The sequence below is a fragment of the Lytechinus pictus genome, chromosome 8 (genome assembly GCF_037042905.1).
Source record: "Lytechinus pictus isolate F3 Inbred chromosome 8, Lp3.0, whole genome shotgun sequence".
Taxonomy (NCBI): Eukaryota; Metazoa; Echinodermata; class Echinoidea; order Temnopleuroida; family Toxopneustidae; genus Lytechinus; species Lytechinus pictus.
This window is the reverse complement of record NC_087252.1, coordinates 24,555,967-24,572,219: the sequence shown is the minus strand read 5'-3', so window position 1 is coordinate 24,572,219 and position 16,253 is coordinate 24,555,967. Positions and strand designations below refer to the sequence as shown.

The 16,253-nt window shown below is 37.1% G+C and overlaps 2 protein-coding genes across 2 annotated transcripts in view; both read right to left on the bottom strand.

The window, feature by feature from the left end:
- LOC129266217 (centrosomal protein of 164 kDa-like) overlaps positions 1 to 15,994 on the bottom strand; it is a 45,927-nt gene extending 29,933 nt beyond the window's left edge. Inside the window, exons 1-7 of the mRNA XM_064103823.1 lie at positions 15,904 to 15,994; positions 7,922 to 8,012; positions 4,645 to 4,759; positions 3,580 to 3,802; positions 2,900 to 3,022; positions 1,199 to 1,303; positions 224 to 286 (exon numbers count right to left, since the gene is read on the bottom strand). Coding sequence (XP_063959893.1) covers positions 224 to 286; positions 1,199 to 1,303; positions 2,900 to 3,022; positions 3,580 to 3,802; positions 4,645 to 4,759; positions 7,922 to 7,985 — 693 coding nt within the window. The 5' untranslated portion in view covers positions 7,986 to 8,012; positions 15,904 to 15,994. The remainder of the gene's footprint in view (positions 1 to 223; positions 287 to 1,198; positions 1,304 to 2,899; positions 3,023 to 3,579; positions 3,803 to 4,644; positions 4,760 to 7,921; positions 8,013 to 15,903) is intronic.
- LOC135155118 (uncharacterized) lies at positions 9,537 to 15,994 on the bottom strand. The gene is made up of 2 exons (XM_064103824.1): positions 13,426 to 15,994; positions 9,537 to 12,917 (listed from the first exon to the last, which is right to left on the bottom strand). Exons 1-2 carry the CDS (start codon positions 13,853 to 13,855, stop codon positions 10,381 to 10,383), a joined length of 2,967 nt encoding a protein of 988 aa, XP_063959894.1. The 5' UTR covers positions 13,856 to 15,994; the 3' UTR covers positions 9,537 to 10,380.
- Positions 15,995 to 16,253: the final 259 nt, after the last annotated feature.

The window sequence follows — 16,253 nt, the reverse complement described above, 5'->3', positions numbered from 1 at the left end:
TTTGCGGCGCTATCTCTTTGCGTTTCGGAAATATCGGGCGAAGCGTCGAGGGGGGGGCATGATGGCCCCCCTCGACGCTTCGCCCAGTCCTTTTAGGGTTAAAGAGGTGATGTCACTATTCCCTTTTTATCAATTTTAACACATGCAATCTGGATCGTTATTTTCATACAGGTATATATATATATATATTATGAAAAAAAAAAACATTTTGAAGACTCTTTACCTCGTAACCCAGCTGGCCAATATCTTGAAGATCAAGATCTAGATTTAATCTTGGAGTTGGCTCCTGTTCAGCAAAAGGGGAAAAAATATAAAAATACATCTAGATATGCAGACAAACTTGATCCTTTCTCTGCTCCAAATATACTTGCTTCTAGTCAAAGATGAAAATTAAACGTTAGTCATTTTTTCTTCTTTTTCATTTGCACTTACAGAAGAAAGATCTTACTCCTTGTGATTAACTGTATATTGTTGCTATCTTTGAAAACAAATATGAGGAACGAATGAAAAGTTGAGGATCAAGAAGCAAATCAAAGATGAGGTAAGATAGCATACATGTATATACATATCACCTACAAAGTGATAGATTGTCTTCACTATAAAGAGAATGTGATTATTTGTTTTATATTCCACATCAGAAACTAATGAAATGGGAGTATATTTAGAGCTAAATAAAGCTTTAAGATGATGCCCAACTAAAATGGTCATATTAAAACAGAGCTTATAAGAAGCTTAATCTCTTCTGGGCTTAACACCTTATATACTTTAACCATGAGAGTGATATACTTGCTTGCTATTGATATTGGTGAGATAGTACAAGGTACAACCAACTTTTTTTATTTATTGATAGTATTCAGTGCAATGCACTTTTCATTTTGCGCACACTCCAGATAAGGAAAATATTTGTTATCACTTTGAAGATCAAAATGAATTGATTTTATTAGAGATCGGGGTCAAATTCATAAAACTTGCTATAATATCAAATTTACAATAGAATTTTAAAGTTACTGAATCCTTCAATCTGATTGGCTGATAGTAAATTTGTTGCAGAAATTGTGCATAACAAGTGTCTATGAAACAGGACCCCGGGTGTTTGACGGAAAGAACTACAATCTTTCATTTTTCAACGATCAGATAACATACTTAGTATGTGGACTATAATTTTTATAATTTGAACGAAATACTATGAATATCTTACGTCTTCTGAGAATTCTGGCAACATCTGTATATTCTCCTCCCTATTGCCTGCTAAAGACAATGACTTGGTATCCAGGGACTTCTTCAGGAAGCCTGTGTCTTTCTTCTGAAAAAAAGATGCAAAAGATTTCATGTACTCTAATAAAGCAGAACAAAAATTACAATTCACAATATCACACAATTATATATCTCATTCAAGTCTGGACAAGTTCTCCGAATGTTGCAGAAACTGGAAGATTGTCTTGGTGCCATTCGTTCCTGGATGACTGTGAACTATCTACTCCTTAACGATAACAAGATTGAAGTCCTGCATATCTCCTCCCATCGTAGACATACCCCTGAGCTACCTCCAATTCGAATTACAAATGTTCATATACATCCCTCTAAAATGGTCACTAACTTAGGTGTTTTGTTTGATAAAAACTTTTCAATGCGTCCCCATGTCAACAGCATCTGTCGTAAAGCATCCTTCGCCCTAAGAAAAATTCGTAAATATCTGTCTAAGTCATCTACTGAAGTCCTCATTCATGCATTTATTAGTTCACTTCTTGACAGTTGCAATAGCCTGCTCCATGGAATTCCAGAAAAGGATACTTCTAAGCTGCAGAGAATTCAAAATTCTGCAGCCCGTCTAGTTTCCCTCACTAAAAAACATGACCATGTAACACCTACTCTTATGCACCGGCTCCCCATTAAATTTCGTATACAATTCAAAATTCTACTCCTAACATTAAAATCTCTTCATGGACATGCTCCAAAATATCTCTCTGAATTAATCCAGGCATATACTCCCAGTAGATCCCTTCGTTCTGCAAATCAAAATTTCTTAACAGTCGAAAAAGCAAAAATTAGACTTTTTGGTGATACATGTAGGTCCTTTTCAAGCTCTGCCCCACGTCTTTGGAACACTCTTCCAGCTTCCCTCCGTTGTATCCCAAATATCACATCATTTTGATCCAATTTAAAGATGTACCTCATGAAGAAAGCATATTCAACATAGCCCCATTTACAGAGTCCTTGATATTTTTTAATTTTTAGTTATTTGATTTGTAATTTCACTTTTGTTTGTATATTTCGTATGTTTTACATTGTAAAGCGCTTTGATATGGATTTCATGAAAAGCGCTATATAAGACTAAGTTATTATTATTATCATCAACCATAAATATACTATCTCTCCCTTAATATTGAGCCAAAAGTACTTGCTAGATCTTTTACTGTATGTAGTACTTTTAAGTAACTTTAATACTCCTTAGGGGTGATTCTGGAGCAGGGCAATTCATGGTACCAAGGGACTGCCTACAATAGGGTAGTTACTGGGTAATAATATGTACTATTTGACCCACAATGCATTAAAACAGTTGATATTCAATGCTATGAGCCTAGACTGCTACCTGACTCTTGTAGAGTGCCAGACTAACCAAGGTGACCAGTGCCTTTCAGACTTCCTGGGGGTGACATTAGACCAAGGGACTGTCTTATCTTATACTATCTTAACACTGATGTTAAGCCTAGACTGCTACCTGAGACTTGTGGGGTCCCAGCAGTACCGGGATGACAAGTGCCTTTTAGATTCACCTGGGGTGAACCTAGACCAAAGAACTGCCTACAATTGGATAATTACTGGGCACTAATATCAAATATTTGTCCCTCAATGCACTGAAACAGTTGACTGAAACAGTTGATATTTTATACTATCTTACCCCTGACGTTGACCCAAGAGTGCTGCCTGGATCTTGCAGGGTGCCCAGGGTACCAAGATGACCCGTGCCTTTCAGACTTCCTAGGGGTGATCCTAGCGCACTGTCTTTCAGGGGACCAAGAGACTGTAAAATAAAAATCAATGAGAAGTTACATGTACATGCAGAGTGAAATTGATTATTTAAGAGCAGTAAAATGAGGACACCTGAATATCAACAGGGTCCTTTAACACACAACATATAAATTAAAAAGTATGCCGGACTTTTTATTCAATGCAAAGCTTGTATCTCAAAAGAAAAAAAAAAGAAAAAGAAAAAAAAGAGGAAAATTAGAACAGGCTAGGACTGGTTTCAAGGTTTAATATAAATTAAAAAGTATGCCAGACTTTTTATTCAATGCAAAGCTTGTATCTCAAAAGAAAAAAAAAAGAAAAAGAAAAAAAAAGAGGAAAATTAGAACAGGCTAGGACTGGTTTCAAGGTTTAATATAAATTAAAAAGTATGCCAGACTTTTTATTCAATGCAAAGCTTGTATCTCAAAAGAAAAAAAAAAAGAAAAAGAAAAATGAAAAAAAGAGGAAAATTAGAACAGGCTAGGACTGGTTTCAAGGTTTACATTCTCCTTTAGAGTGTGGTATCAATAAATGCATATTATCGAAATAATCATTTCATTAGATACATACAGAAGATGTGCCTTGGCTCTTCTTCCCCGCATCTTTCTTCTCCTTCTTCTCTTTCTTCTTCTTCCCTTCCTTCTTTCCAGGCCCTCCCGAACCTCCCGCCGGTTTCGGCTTGTCCCTCTCCTCCTGGACCATCTTCCTGTAGAACTCATCGCAGGGGTGGTCCCAGGTGCTCTCACCGCTGGTGAAGTTGAAGTAGTAGATGTCCCCACCGGAAGTGTCTTGGCTAAGAAATGAATTTCAAACACGAATCAAAATTATTCCATTGCAGCAGAAGTACGCAGGATTTTTGAAAGGAAGGGGGCGGTTTCAAGCTGAATGAAAAGTTGACAAGCAAAAAAAAAAGCTCTTCACCAAAAATTTGAAGTCGTTTTGTACCCCCCAAAAAATTTTCAACACAAATTTAGCAGGGGGGGGGGGGGGGGTGTATCAAAAAAATTAAAGGGGGGGGTTGAACACCTTCAGCAAGAAATTCATCCATACTGTGCTGCACTTGACCCAGGTGAGGTGAATGGGTACCCGGCAGGATTAATTCCTTGCATGCACTGAGCGCTGGTGATGGTAGCTCGAGCTAAGGCCAGGGTAATAATAGCAAGTGCTTTGTATCCTCAGGCAAGAGGCGCTATATAAATCCAGCTATCATTAATATTATGATTGTAAACATGGCACTATTTGGCCCCTATCATTCTCAAAATCAGAGACATAATTTCTGTTGAGTTTACACAAAGATGCCATGGTGAACACAAGAATGACTTGCTTTTGTAAAAAGGCTGTCTGTAAACCCGGGTCCCGTTGCATAAAGGTTGCTATTATGACAACTTTGCCATCCAATGGTACATGTAAGTACCATGATGGTAACAATGCTCATCAGCCAATCAAAATCAAGAATTCCTTGAAAGTCACCATAGGATGGCATAGTTACCATAATATTAACTTATGCAACGGGACCCTGGGTCCTGTTCACAGTTAAAAGGAGTGGTTTCGCTGTACTGGATTTTGTTAGTTCCAAGCCCAAATATGATAACATAATTTCCCTTTAATAACTAATTACTCGGAAGAAGCTTTTACCATGGTTTCCAATCTGCTGGTAGTGGAGCACTGATCCCTTCCCGAGCTATCCACATCAAATGAGGTTCTGTCTCCGGGTCGATGCCAATTACTGTCGTGGCATATTCAAGGATCTCTGAAAAAGGAAATTTCATCATGGTAATAAATGTTGATAATGTCAATCATGAAGAGGATGATGATGATGGTGGTGCCGTGGTGGTGGTGATGATGATGATGAAATTGATGATGATATTACTTAAATTCTACTACTAGTATATCACTACTAATACTACTACTCTTACTACTACTACTACACTACTACTGCTGCTTCTGCTGCTGCTGCTACTACTACTACTACGACTACTACTACTACAACTAGTTACTAAACAATACTAATGATATGATAATAATTTACAATATTATCAACAAAACATTCATAATTATAATAATGTTATCAATAAAATAACAATGAAACTTATAGAGTGCATATCAACTCTTCAGAATGGTTGAGGAGCTGTTCTCATAATTAGCCTCGCTTTACACTGACTACATGAAGCCTTCCCTTGGCACACAATTATTTCAAGGAAAAAATATTCTTGCCAGGTACTATATGTACCATTTACTTCACCTGGGTCGAGTGCAGCACAATGTGGATGAATTTCTTACTGACAGAGTGCTTCTACATGTATCTATTGAATTCATTCAATGATCAATATGGAAATTTATCTCTGCAAGTTCTCAGTTTAATCCATGAGATTTCTGCTTTTATATTGCTTTTGGATTTCATTATGTCCTCTTTAATAAATATCATGCAATATTTTCAATATATTTATTTTGCATTTGTATCTTTTAATTGTTTTATGCTGATTAGGCTTCTCTGTTTTACATTCAAGAATAAGTAAATAACACCTCACACCTCTTGTACAATTTGTGATCCAACACTCTTAGAAAACTAAAGAAAAGTATGTTCCATTTTCTTTTGGCAATTCAATTGTTACAGACAAAGAATGTAATGAAGATAATAACCTTAAAATAAATTTCATAGGAGAAGGCATGGTATCATATCTTCAATGAAATTAAAAAAGAGAAACTACAAAAAAGCCTCGTAATGTATAGTTAACAACAGTAATTATATGTCTATTACTTTTTTATTCTCATCATCATATCATTCAGGGAATAATTTTCCTGGTATCGCATCGCAATTTGCTCCACATTTTTGAAAGACTGCTATACATAAAGTCTTCTGTATAGCATATCTTTACATAGGACTGTACATTACTTATTTGAGAGCTTTTCTCTTATGACCAAAATTGCTATTCAAATTTGTAAAGCAAAATTATTCCGTCATTATTTTTTTTCTGTCCTGCGCAGGTAAGATTTAAACAAGTGGAATGCCTCTGGCCGTCTCACCTGCATCACGCGATTCAATATAGCAGCAGTGCTGATTTTGAAAACTATTATAACTCGCACAAGATGTTCAGTGATACTTGGTTACTCTTATTTCCACGTTTTATGAACTAGACCAATACACTTATAGAGATATGATGGCAATTCAACAAATACCCCCAACGTGGCCAAAGTTCTTTGACCTTACATGACCTTTGACCTTGATCATGTGACCTGAAACTCGCACAGGATGTTCAGTGATACTTGATTACTATTATGTCCAAGTTTTATGAACTAGACCAACACACTTTCAAATTTATGGCTGTAATTCAACAAATACCCCAATTTGGCTAAAGTTCATTGACCCTAAATGACCTTTGACCTTGATCATGTGACCTGAAACTTGCACAGGATGTTCAGTAATACTTGATTACTATTATGTCCAAGTTTCATGAATCAGATCCATAAACTTTCAAAGTTATGATGGTAATTCAACAGATACCCCCAATTCGGCCAAAGTTCATTGACCCTAAATGACCTTTGACCTTGGTCATGTGATGTGAAACTCATGCAGGATGTTCAGTGATACTTGATTAACCTTATGTATAAGTTTCATGAACTAGGTCCATATATTTTCTAAGTTATGATGACATTTCAAAAACTTAACCTTAGGTTAAGATTTTGATGTTGATTCCCCCAACATGGTCTAAGTTCATTGACCCTAAATGACCTTTGACCTTGGTCATGTGACATGAAACTCAGGCAGGATGTTCAGTAATACTCGATTAACCTTATGGCCAAGTTTCATGAACTAGGTCCATATACTTTCTAAGTTATGCTGTCATTTCAAAAACTTAACCTCAGGTTAAGATTTGGTGTTGACGCCGCCGCCGTCGCCGTCGGAAAAGCGGCGCCTATAGTCTCACTCTGCTATGCAGGTGAGACAAAAATGGATTAAGGACGTTACACAGTTAAAGTGAAATCCATGTCATTTCCACCAAACTTTGCACATAAATACTTTAGAACCTTAATATTCGAAATATGCAGAAATTAACATAGGTCCATGTGCTTGATTTTTTGCTATAGAGCTTCAAAGTTCACCCAAATTGATGTTCTTAAGAATTGCGCATTCAAAAGAATTTGGCATTTTTAAACCGTCCAAGATTACTACAATGAGTTTAAACCTTTATTACTCAGTCAAAATACATGAAAAAGTCATCAAATTTTGCAAGAGATTTAATAATTGTATCATTAGAATGGAGAATCTATTTATAGTGCTATTTGTATGCAATTTTAAGTTTAACAGCACTGTCAGTTCTTAAAAATGGCGTAAAAGATAACAAAATCCCAATATAAAAAATGTGAAATTTCAGTAACAAACTACAAACGTACAATAAATGCTGCACTTTATTCAAAATCCATGTCATTTTCACCAAAATTTGCAGAGTTGTAGAGGAAGGTATTCCTAAGAGGTACAAACATTAAAAAATAGGGGTTCATGTGCTTCTTTTTAAACTACCAGCATTTTTATTAGAGCAAATGTGCTTTTTAAAACACCAAAAATGCGCCGAATGCTTTGTATCTATGTGAATAAAAAATCAAAACCACTGTACCATTTATTCAAACTCGGGGTAATATTCGCGATTCTTGGCAGCACTGCAGAGTAAAGTATTTTGAAATTGTAGACAATTTTTTTTTAATGGTCCATGGAATAATTCCATTTTTTAGCTTCATGAAATAACGCATCGGATCTGCAGTTAAAGTGCAGAAGATTGAGAAAAATCAGCTCATACCCGCAGCTAATTAGTCACCTGTTCATCCATTGTGACGTCAGCGCGCAGAGTGTAAACTATGCGCAGATCATAATGCGCACAAACATAACTGTGGAACGTCCTTAAATCAAGAAGATTACCTGCTTCCGTGGGTTGATAATTCTCATCATAATCCTCCTCGAGGATTAGCTGATCTCCCATCATATTGAGCTCTTCTTTTTAATCCCTCATCTAATTCATTGAAGAGAAGAAAATGGCAAATTGGAAAAAAATACTGTATGATTTCATAATACATTTTATCAATATAAATAAAGGATAAATACATGATGTACACACTACTTCCTGTTTTTAAGTTGAAGGTTCAAATATCTTAAAAGAAATTGTTATTAAATGTAACTAATTGGGAAACAACAAGGCTAATATACATGCACAACTCCAATCGTAAGCCAAGTCAATATCTCAGTCTCAGGTAAAGCCGGATTAGAGCCTTTCCAATAAAAATTTATTAAAATAACTGGGCTTATTGGAATTGAACTAAACACTGACAGCCTCTAATTTTACTGTTGAGTGTGCCATTGTCATTGACCTAAACAAATGGCCACAGTGTCATTTCCATCCAGCTCCATGACGTTTCTCAGATCTCAATCACGTCTTCAGGACTTTATGTCAAACAGTACAGTAACAATTCAGTCTAGTTTTGTTTTTTTATAAGAATTTTTGTTCTGAAAGTGAAACATTTGACACATTGAACATTGGGAACGGCTGTAAATCTATTTCCACTTATATCTCAACCTCATCGTTAAAATTCTCAGTTAGACATTGCTTTGTTAATTTGTTGTTGGTTAAGTAAATGCGCATATCAATTGACCTTGGCTTCGCCGTAGGTTTGATATAGACTGAAGTAGATTTAGAGTAAAACCCCCAAATATCGGGCGGTTCCAAATATCGGATGGAAATGAGTTCAACTCCCTCCCCACAACTACAGGGACCCGCACTGGCGGGGGATTTGCATACATGTGATACATGAACATACAGGTCTGCTACTGAACTGCACACGCAGTAGATTCTGGTTGCTGCACAAAAAAAACATTCCAGGGGTTAAATCCAGAGGTAAAATCTGTGATTTTGACTTCCAGAGATTCTTATGACCCTCGCTAATTATCGACTCCAAAAGATCGATGACCAAAATAATCTCGTAAGGGAGAAATGATTTCTGCCGGAAATATCGCCGCCGAGATCGCAAATGTTCGATCTCTCGCAAGAAAATCTGCATCGGCCGCCGCGGAGGTTCTCCACGGCGGGAAATTCAACACCCTTCCAAATTAGGCACTCTCCCAAACAGCAGACATATTGGCCGATTGAATTGGAAATGCGTGCTGTTGACGCGCGCACTCGTTTTCAGAACGAAGTCGCGCGCAGCAGAGCGAAGAGGTCCGATGTTTAGAGCCGAAAGTGGTCCGTTTGGTAAGTAAATAATTATTATTTACCGATTTCTGTATCAAAATTATTGATAGTAATAATGAAAATCGGAATTTGCGCAGCTGAAATAAGTTATTTTCTCAACAATCAATCAATTATTTTGGGGTTTAGAGCATGATCTAAATCGCCGAAATTGATCGCGGCGCACAACTTTACATGTGCATGCTTGATATTTGGAAACTGCGTCCAATATTTGGCAAAAAACAAGCTCCTGGTATGATCTAGATCTAAGTAAATAATTTCCGTTTACCATATTTTTCAATTCTATTTTTTAATGATATTGATATTCAACATTTGTAGTATTTTGTACTACAGAAATACACATGATTTTTATTTGATTCAATTAAGGTCGAAGCCAAAATAAATAGTGCGCTTTGTGTGTGAAATTTGATGAATAGGCCTCGATCTCTATCTGTAGGGATGTGACAAAAAATTTCAACATAACTGAATTCCCTTACAATTAATGTCAATGGAAAGAGCATAAAATCAGCTTTAAAATGACACCTAAACCATTCTCATAGGTCAAGTTTAAGTGAAGTTACAGATTTTTATATTATTTATTATCGCTCAACATTTGACACCTTGTAACGTATGGAAATCCATTCAAAATGTGTGACCATTTTAAGCATTTTTCCTTTTAAAACATTAAATAAGTTGCTCTAAAATCTAGATTTCTCAACATATTTTTTCATAAAGTATGATTTAAAAGCATTTTTTTCAGGGATAAAAGTGATCATAAACTTGTCTAAAATTAACCTATCAATAGATTAATTATTAATTAAATAAATTAACAAACATGTAACTGTTAAACCATTATAAAGCATTCCCGCCCAAAAAAGGGGCAAAAATTTGCTCCAAAATCTGTATTGCTCAACATATTTTGATAAAATAAAGATCATGTGCATGTATTTTCTTAAAGGAATATAAGCAATTTGATATACTTTAATTAATGATTGATTAGCAGGGATGTACATATGTAGTCGAGATCCGCCTCAAGGCCAGCAAGGCCGAATTTTGCCGGCCTTGGCCTCTGACCGAGTCACGTTTACAAAGTCTATGGGAAAAATATTTTGACAGCGGCCTTGTGACTCGGAACGGCCGGCCTCGACTACGGACCTACCTAAGACATGGTTAAATCCTGACATATCAAGTCAGCAGCTAGGGCTGCTGCTGGAATATCATAGTCAACTGCATCTTCCTCGTATGATTCATTAAGGTCTGCCCAATATCCGATGCGGTAAGTGCCTTTCTTCATGAACTTTTCAAGTTTACCCCTATATAATGTTTTGCAATGAGTTTCTTCGTCATACCATACGTGGCATATCTGATGACCAACCAACTTTCCACTTAATAGGTCTTTAAGTTGGGTTTGGATTTCTTTATCCAAGTCACTAAATGTAGTAGCAATACTTGATATATCACACTGCTTGATCTTTCTTTCAAGCTTGTTTCGTTCCAGCGACCTCTTCTTTTGCACTTTCTTCTTCATTCTATTGGAAATTTCTTCCCTTATTTCAACAGCTTTCTTCCTCTTTTTTACTGTATCCTTTCTTCCATGTGTTGTTGCAATTTTGATAAGTTTCTTCCTCTTTTCCACTTCCAGGTCATCCAAGTAATCCACTACATGGTTCTTACGGCCCTTGATTGTTGCTGACAAGAAGGACATTGTGGCATTAGGAGCATGATCAGTAGCAGCACTAAACATGCCCATTACACACTCCGCATCAATATTGTGACACCTCGCCGATTCGGTTTCAGCACAGAAGGTTTCAGTGATATCAGTTTGAAAGTATTTGGAGTATTGTCTCTCTAGAACTTGCACTATCTTCTCTAAAGAGGCTGTCATCATCGATGTGAAGAGATCATCATCAGCTGGGGGTTTCTGCAAGGAGGTAATTGTCTTGTCAGTGGGTGACAGGCTTTCCCCAAAGAAATTCTTGGTCGTTGTCAACATATCTTCCGGCGTTGAAGCTTTAATGACATCAACAACCCTTTTGACGATGCCAATACCATCCACATGGCTGATGTCCGAGTCCGAGCTGGTGTAAAACTTCGTCATCCAGGGCCCGGTTAGGACCTTCCCAAGGAGTCCTAATACCTGAAACTCCACCTTGGCAACTGGTAGCATGTAATCATGCAGAAGGGAAGTTTGCAAACCTCCACATGACACAGTGCCTTCAGTGAGAAGTTTTATGAAAAACTCTTCATGCTCAACAAGTTTTCCGCTTATGTCGAACATAACATGAAGCCGATTACCACGATAACGAGGTAGTAAACCTTTTGGTAGGCCATGACCCTCAAGTGCATTGACGAAACCCTTTGGATCTCCCTTTCCGTCTTTGTACCTCATTTTATTGAAACTGAGAATACACTGGTGTGCTATGCAATCTGATCCATACAGTTTTTTAACTGGCCCTTCAGGCTCGGTTGCTTTAAGAGAGGTACGAACAGAACTTGCGATAGTGTCAAGCGGATGCAAGTGACAGTTTAATTCATTCAGTTTCTTGCCCCAATCAAGTTCTAATAGATTTATTGTTGCATGATTGACGGCGGCCCTATCTGTCATTGTATTGGATATGTTACGAATAATTTTGTCTCGTGTTGCTGTGAAGTCTGTACTGTAATACAAACAATAAGTATCTGTCAAACTGTCAATAGTCTGGCTTATGTGCAAGAAATAGTCCTCCGCTGTGCCCCCTGGCAACTGGTCGACAGCAACAATGTACGCCTTGTCATTAGTTGTGAAATGAACACTGTTCACATGAACCCCCTCTTGTGTGGTGGCATCAAACCCCAAGGTGATGTTCTCCTGCTCTACTAATACTTCCGCACTCATTATATCTGACACGACCCCAAGTTCACGGGCCATTAATTCAATCGTATTTCTGTGTGGAACATCCTCAATTTCTATTCCAGCTCTCTTTCCAAATTGCATGAGTAGTTTGGGGATGTTTCCCGTGGGAACATTGTTGACAATTGCATCATAAACAAACATTCTTGTTTCATCCGAATATGTTTTCCCTTCTTTTTGAAAGGAGCAGTTACCATTAAAAGTGCTTTCAATGGTGTCCTTTAGTGTCAAGTTTTCATCTTCTAATTGTTTATTTGTAGTGTTTGCCTCACTAAGTTTCTTTTTCAATTCATTTATCTCAGCCCTTTGTTTTTCTATAGTTCCATTTTTAGCCATTGATTTTTCCTTTGCAGTACGCTTTTTATTTTGTCTCTTACTTTTTGCCCTTTTCTTCTTTTCATTTAGCTGTTCAGCTACAAATGAATTTGACAACTGAGATTTCAATTCTTTTATTTTTGCATCTTTCTTTGCAATTATGTTTTGTTTTCGTGCAATATCTTGATTCAAGTATTTGATTTTATGGATGTTCTGAAAGTTAATGGCTGATCTTAATTTCTGCACCTTCTTCTTATATCCTTCTTTCATGGCACATTTTGACTCTACTTGAAAGTTTAATCTTCTTTTCAGTTGAATTTTCATTGGTGTCAATGGTTGTTTCCGTTTAGAAGAACGCATACCCGTTGAAGAACTCAATTTGTCAGAAGACTGTGATGTTTTGGGGGTTACTGTGGGAAGGCTACTGATGAAGTTACTGGAATCTGGTGATCCTTCTGGTTGAGTTGCAGTTGAGGGTGTTTTGCTGGAGCCTGGTAATGAAAGATAAATATTAGAACTTATAAATATTAGAACTTGTAATGTATGAATTTATAGAATTGTACTCTAAGACTGTTGTAAATGCTAGGCTGGCCTAGACTTTAACTTTAATTATTTTCTATTAGGCAATTAAATGTTAATATGTCTATGTAATATGAATTTAGCTTGAATTATCTAGCAATAACATTTTCTCTTTTATTTGCAAAATGTTTTCTCAAATCTTGTGCTTATACTGTAAAATTGTTAAACACTTTTCTTGTACTGTATGTCAAATGATTTAAGGTAATAAATTTCTTTTGTATGCACTCTGTTTTACAGGTATTTATTTCATATTTTAAATGTTGTAGTTCATATTGGCCCATGGGCCCTATTAAATAGGAGAGGATTGTTTGTATTTTGTCCACTAAATGTGTAGCTCAAGTTGAAGAAGAAATAAAACAAACAAAATAAATTGTCTATGTGTGTGTTCTTTTAATGAAGAAAGAATGTAATAGTAATCACCACTTGCACTTGAAGGTTCTGGATTGCTATCTCCTGGGCCATCTGGCGATGGAAAAATCTCTTGGCAAAAGGCTTGGTATCTTTTCATAACATGCTCTGAAGTGCTGTCCGAAAATTTGGCATTGTGATTCAAAATTTTTAGCAACTGGTTTCTGGCACATTTACAGGAATATTTCTCCATGATGAATTTGTTTGTTGCTGTTGGGGACTTTCCATTTTTTAGGTACAGTAGCAAAATGTGTCCATTTCTGAGATTCTTTGGATCAATGGGTAGCTCATCAAAGTTGTCATCAAGATACTTTCTTTTTTTTCCAGTCTTCTGTGGAAAACTTGTTGCAACTCTCTTCTTTTTTGGTGGCATGATCTGTTCTATGAAGAAAGAAACAATAAATAAATAGAGTGTGATGATAGTATCATTATCATTAATCATTATTAATATGATTAAAGATTGGGTTTAAAGAGGGAGGGGAACAAAACAGGGGAACAAAACTGGGGAAAAGAAAAACAGAAAGAAAATTTAAACAAGGGTAAAAAGAAACAAAAAATAAAAGAAAACCTAAAGGGGAAATATGAAAAAAAAATAAACAAAAGAACATTAAAAAAAAAGAAGTGAAAATTTTAAAAAAGGAAAAGAAAAAATAGAAAAGAAATGAGAAAATAAAGAATATGGAAGAAGCTATTAAAAAATAATCCTTTTTAAAAGAAGGGGAATGGGTCCTGCCTCGTAGTCCTGGGGAGCCAATTCACCATGTTCACACACTCACACTGATTAAGCCTCAATCTGCCCAGCTTTCTTTTTCAAAATAAATTTGGAGAGTTGCCCTCCCCCCAATATCTTTGAATGCAGTTATATTAATCCAAAACACGAAAGAAAAGAGCAGTTAATTTGGTAAACAAACAATAAACCCCACTTCAGCGAGCAGCAAGATCAGCGCACTAGCACACCTGGCAGCCACATACTAGGCCAGCGCAGCCCCGTGAAAACTCGCCAGGATGCCTATAATGCGCGCGCGGTCATGCAGCCAATTTTTGCTTGGCACATACAGCAAGTTTCGGAGCTAAAAAACATTGTTTCGGTAATCAAATCACTTAGATATTTCATATGCAGGTAATTAAATAAATATTCTATGTAGATATATAACATTCAAAACTATACATACCTTCTTTTGTTGAAATTCAAGGCATCGAATCCGTCTCCAATCTTTTGATGGTCGTATCTCAGTCCTTGTTCATCGTACGGAAAAAAATTAAGATGCGATATCAAGTGTGAATCCCGATCTCTTGATCGATACCCCATTCATGATGTAAGGTCTAAAAATAGCACCGCTACAGCGATTTAAGCAGAGACATGCACTGTGCACTCGAACAAGAGGCGAAACGGTAGCGCGGTGCAAGAAATAACCAGCGGAAGCGCGGATTGTCACGTACCTACTATCTGGCTATCATCACTCAAGGGTTCATTACATGCCGCCGCGCACAGAAAAATCAAACCATGGAAGTCGTGTGCTGTGGACGCCAGCAGAAGTGGCATCACAGCACGCGCTAGACCAAAAGCTTCGGTCTCTGTTATGTTGGTTGTTCAGCTGAACTCCGTTGGCTTCACTCACCAAATACAGAGACCGAAGTTCTAGCGCGATCTGTACAGGGGACTCAATGGCCATATGTTTATGTACTTAAGATCGGATAAAACGGGGAAGTGAATTTGCGCGACAGCCGAGGTAAGTCACTGTTTTTTTTTCCTTTTAACTTGATTTTTCTCCGTTTTTTGGCAATTAATGCCAAGAGGGAATATTAATTTGCATTTTGGTCGCGTTAATTTTCAAAATTTTTATTCATTAAAGACAAAAATTGAAGAGCCCCGACGGGGGGATTTTGCATTGCAAGTCCCCTAATGGTGGCTGCACGCTAGCGAGCCGTCTGTGTACGAGGAGAAATTTAAAAAAAAAAAAAGTAAAAAAAACTCCTCGAAACAGACGGCTGCCAGCTGTCTAAGCACGCGCGATCCAACTCTCATTCATTGACATTTATTTATAAAAAAAAATTATATTCGCCAATTCGGCCTCGGCAATAAATTTTGACAAAAATTGAGGTGATAAAATAAATAAAAATAAAACTTTTACTAGCTAACATCGCCAGGTGCGATAGTGCACTGGCACCCTAGCCTAGTCTATCGTTCAAGTACATTAGTTACAAATCTCATCTGCCAAAATGTCATTCACACCGTCCAGCTCCAGACCAGGGACAAATGCGCTGATGCTGGCTGAGCTGAGCAGCGCATCGCCAGCGGGATCGCAGCGCAGCCGCTAGCACTAGCCAGCGACAGCTGACAGCGCAGTCCCACACATTCATGAAAAAGAAATATATTTTTCCGTCTATAGTTTCATTTGATTAATGAAGCGCTTGACGCAAACAATAACAAAATCGAAATCTACAGCATAGTTTACGAAAAATATAATCTAGCTAAAACTTCAAACTCACCACGAACACCAAATATGATATTGATAATGTTTCATTTCCCGTTCTGTCAAATCAAGGCTGCGCGTCTGTTTACATTCCTATTTCAAATGTCAACCTCTACTCCGGGTTTTTGTTCACGCACGATCCGCAATCGATTGACTACCGGTGATTTTTGTACACAAGTACGTGCATCGATCAGGGGCTGGGAAGGGGGATTGTTGTACATTTTGGAAGAATTGAAGAAAGAAAAAAAAAATTAAAATAAAGGATAGGAGGAGAAGAAAGAACAATGATGAGCATAGAAAGGTCGTTGTAGTCTCAATTTCATCGAGGAAAAACAAAGGGTCGTAGAAGAAGGAGGAGGCCGGAGG

Excerpts from the sequence above, each read along its gene's own strand:
- LOC135155118 (XM_064103824.1), bottom strand. The coding sequence starts at position 13,855 with ATGATTAATGATAATGATACTATCATCACACTCTATTTATTTATTGTT. Across the intron at positions 12,918-13,425 it reads AGAACCTTCAAGTGCAAGTG|GCTCCAGCAAAACACCCTCA; the intron begins GTGATTACTATT and ends TTTCATTACCAG.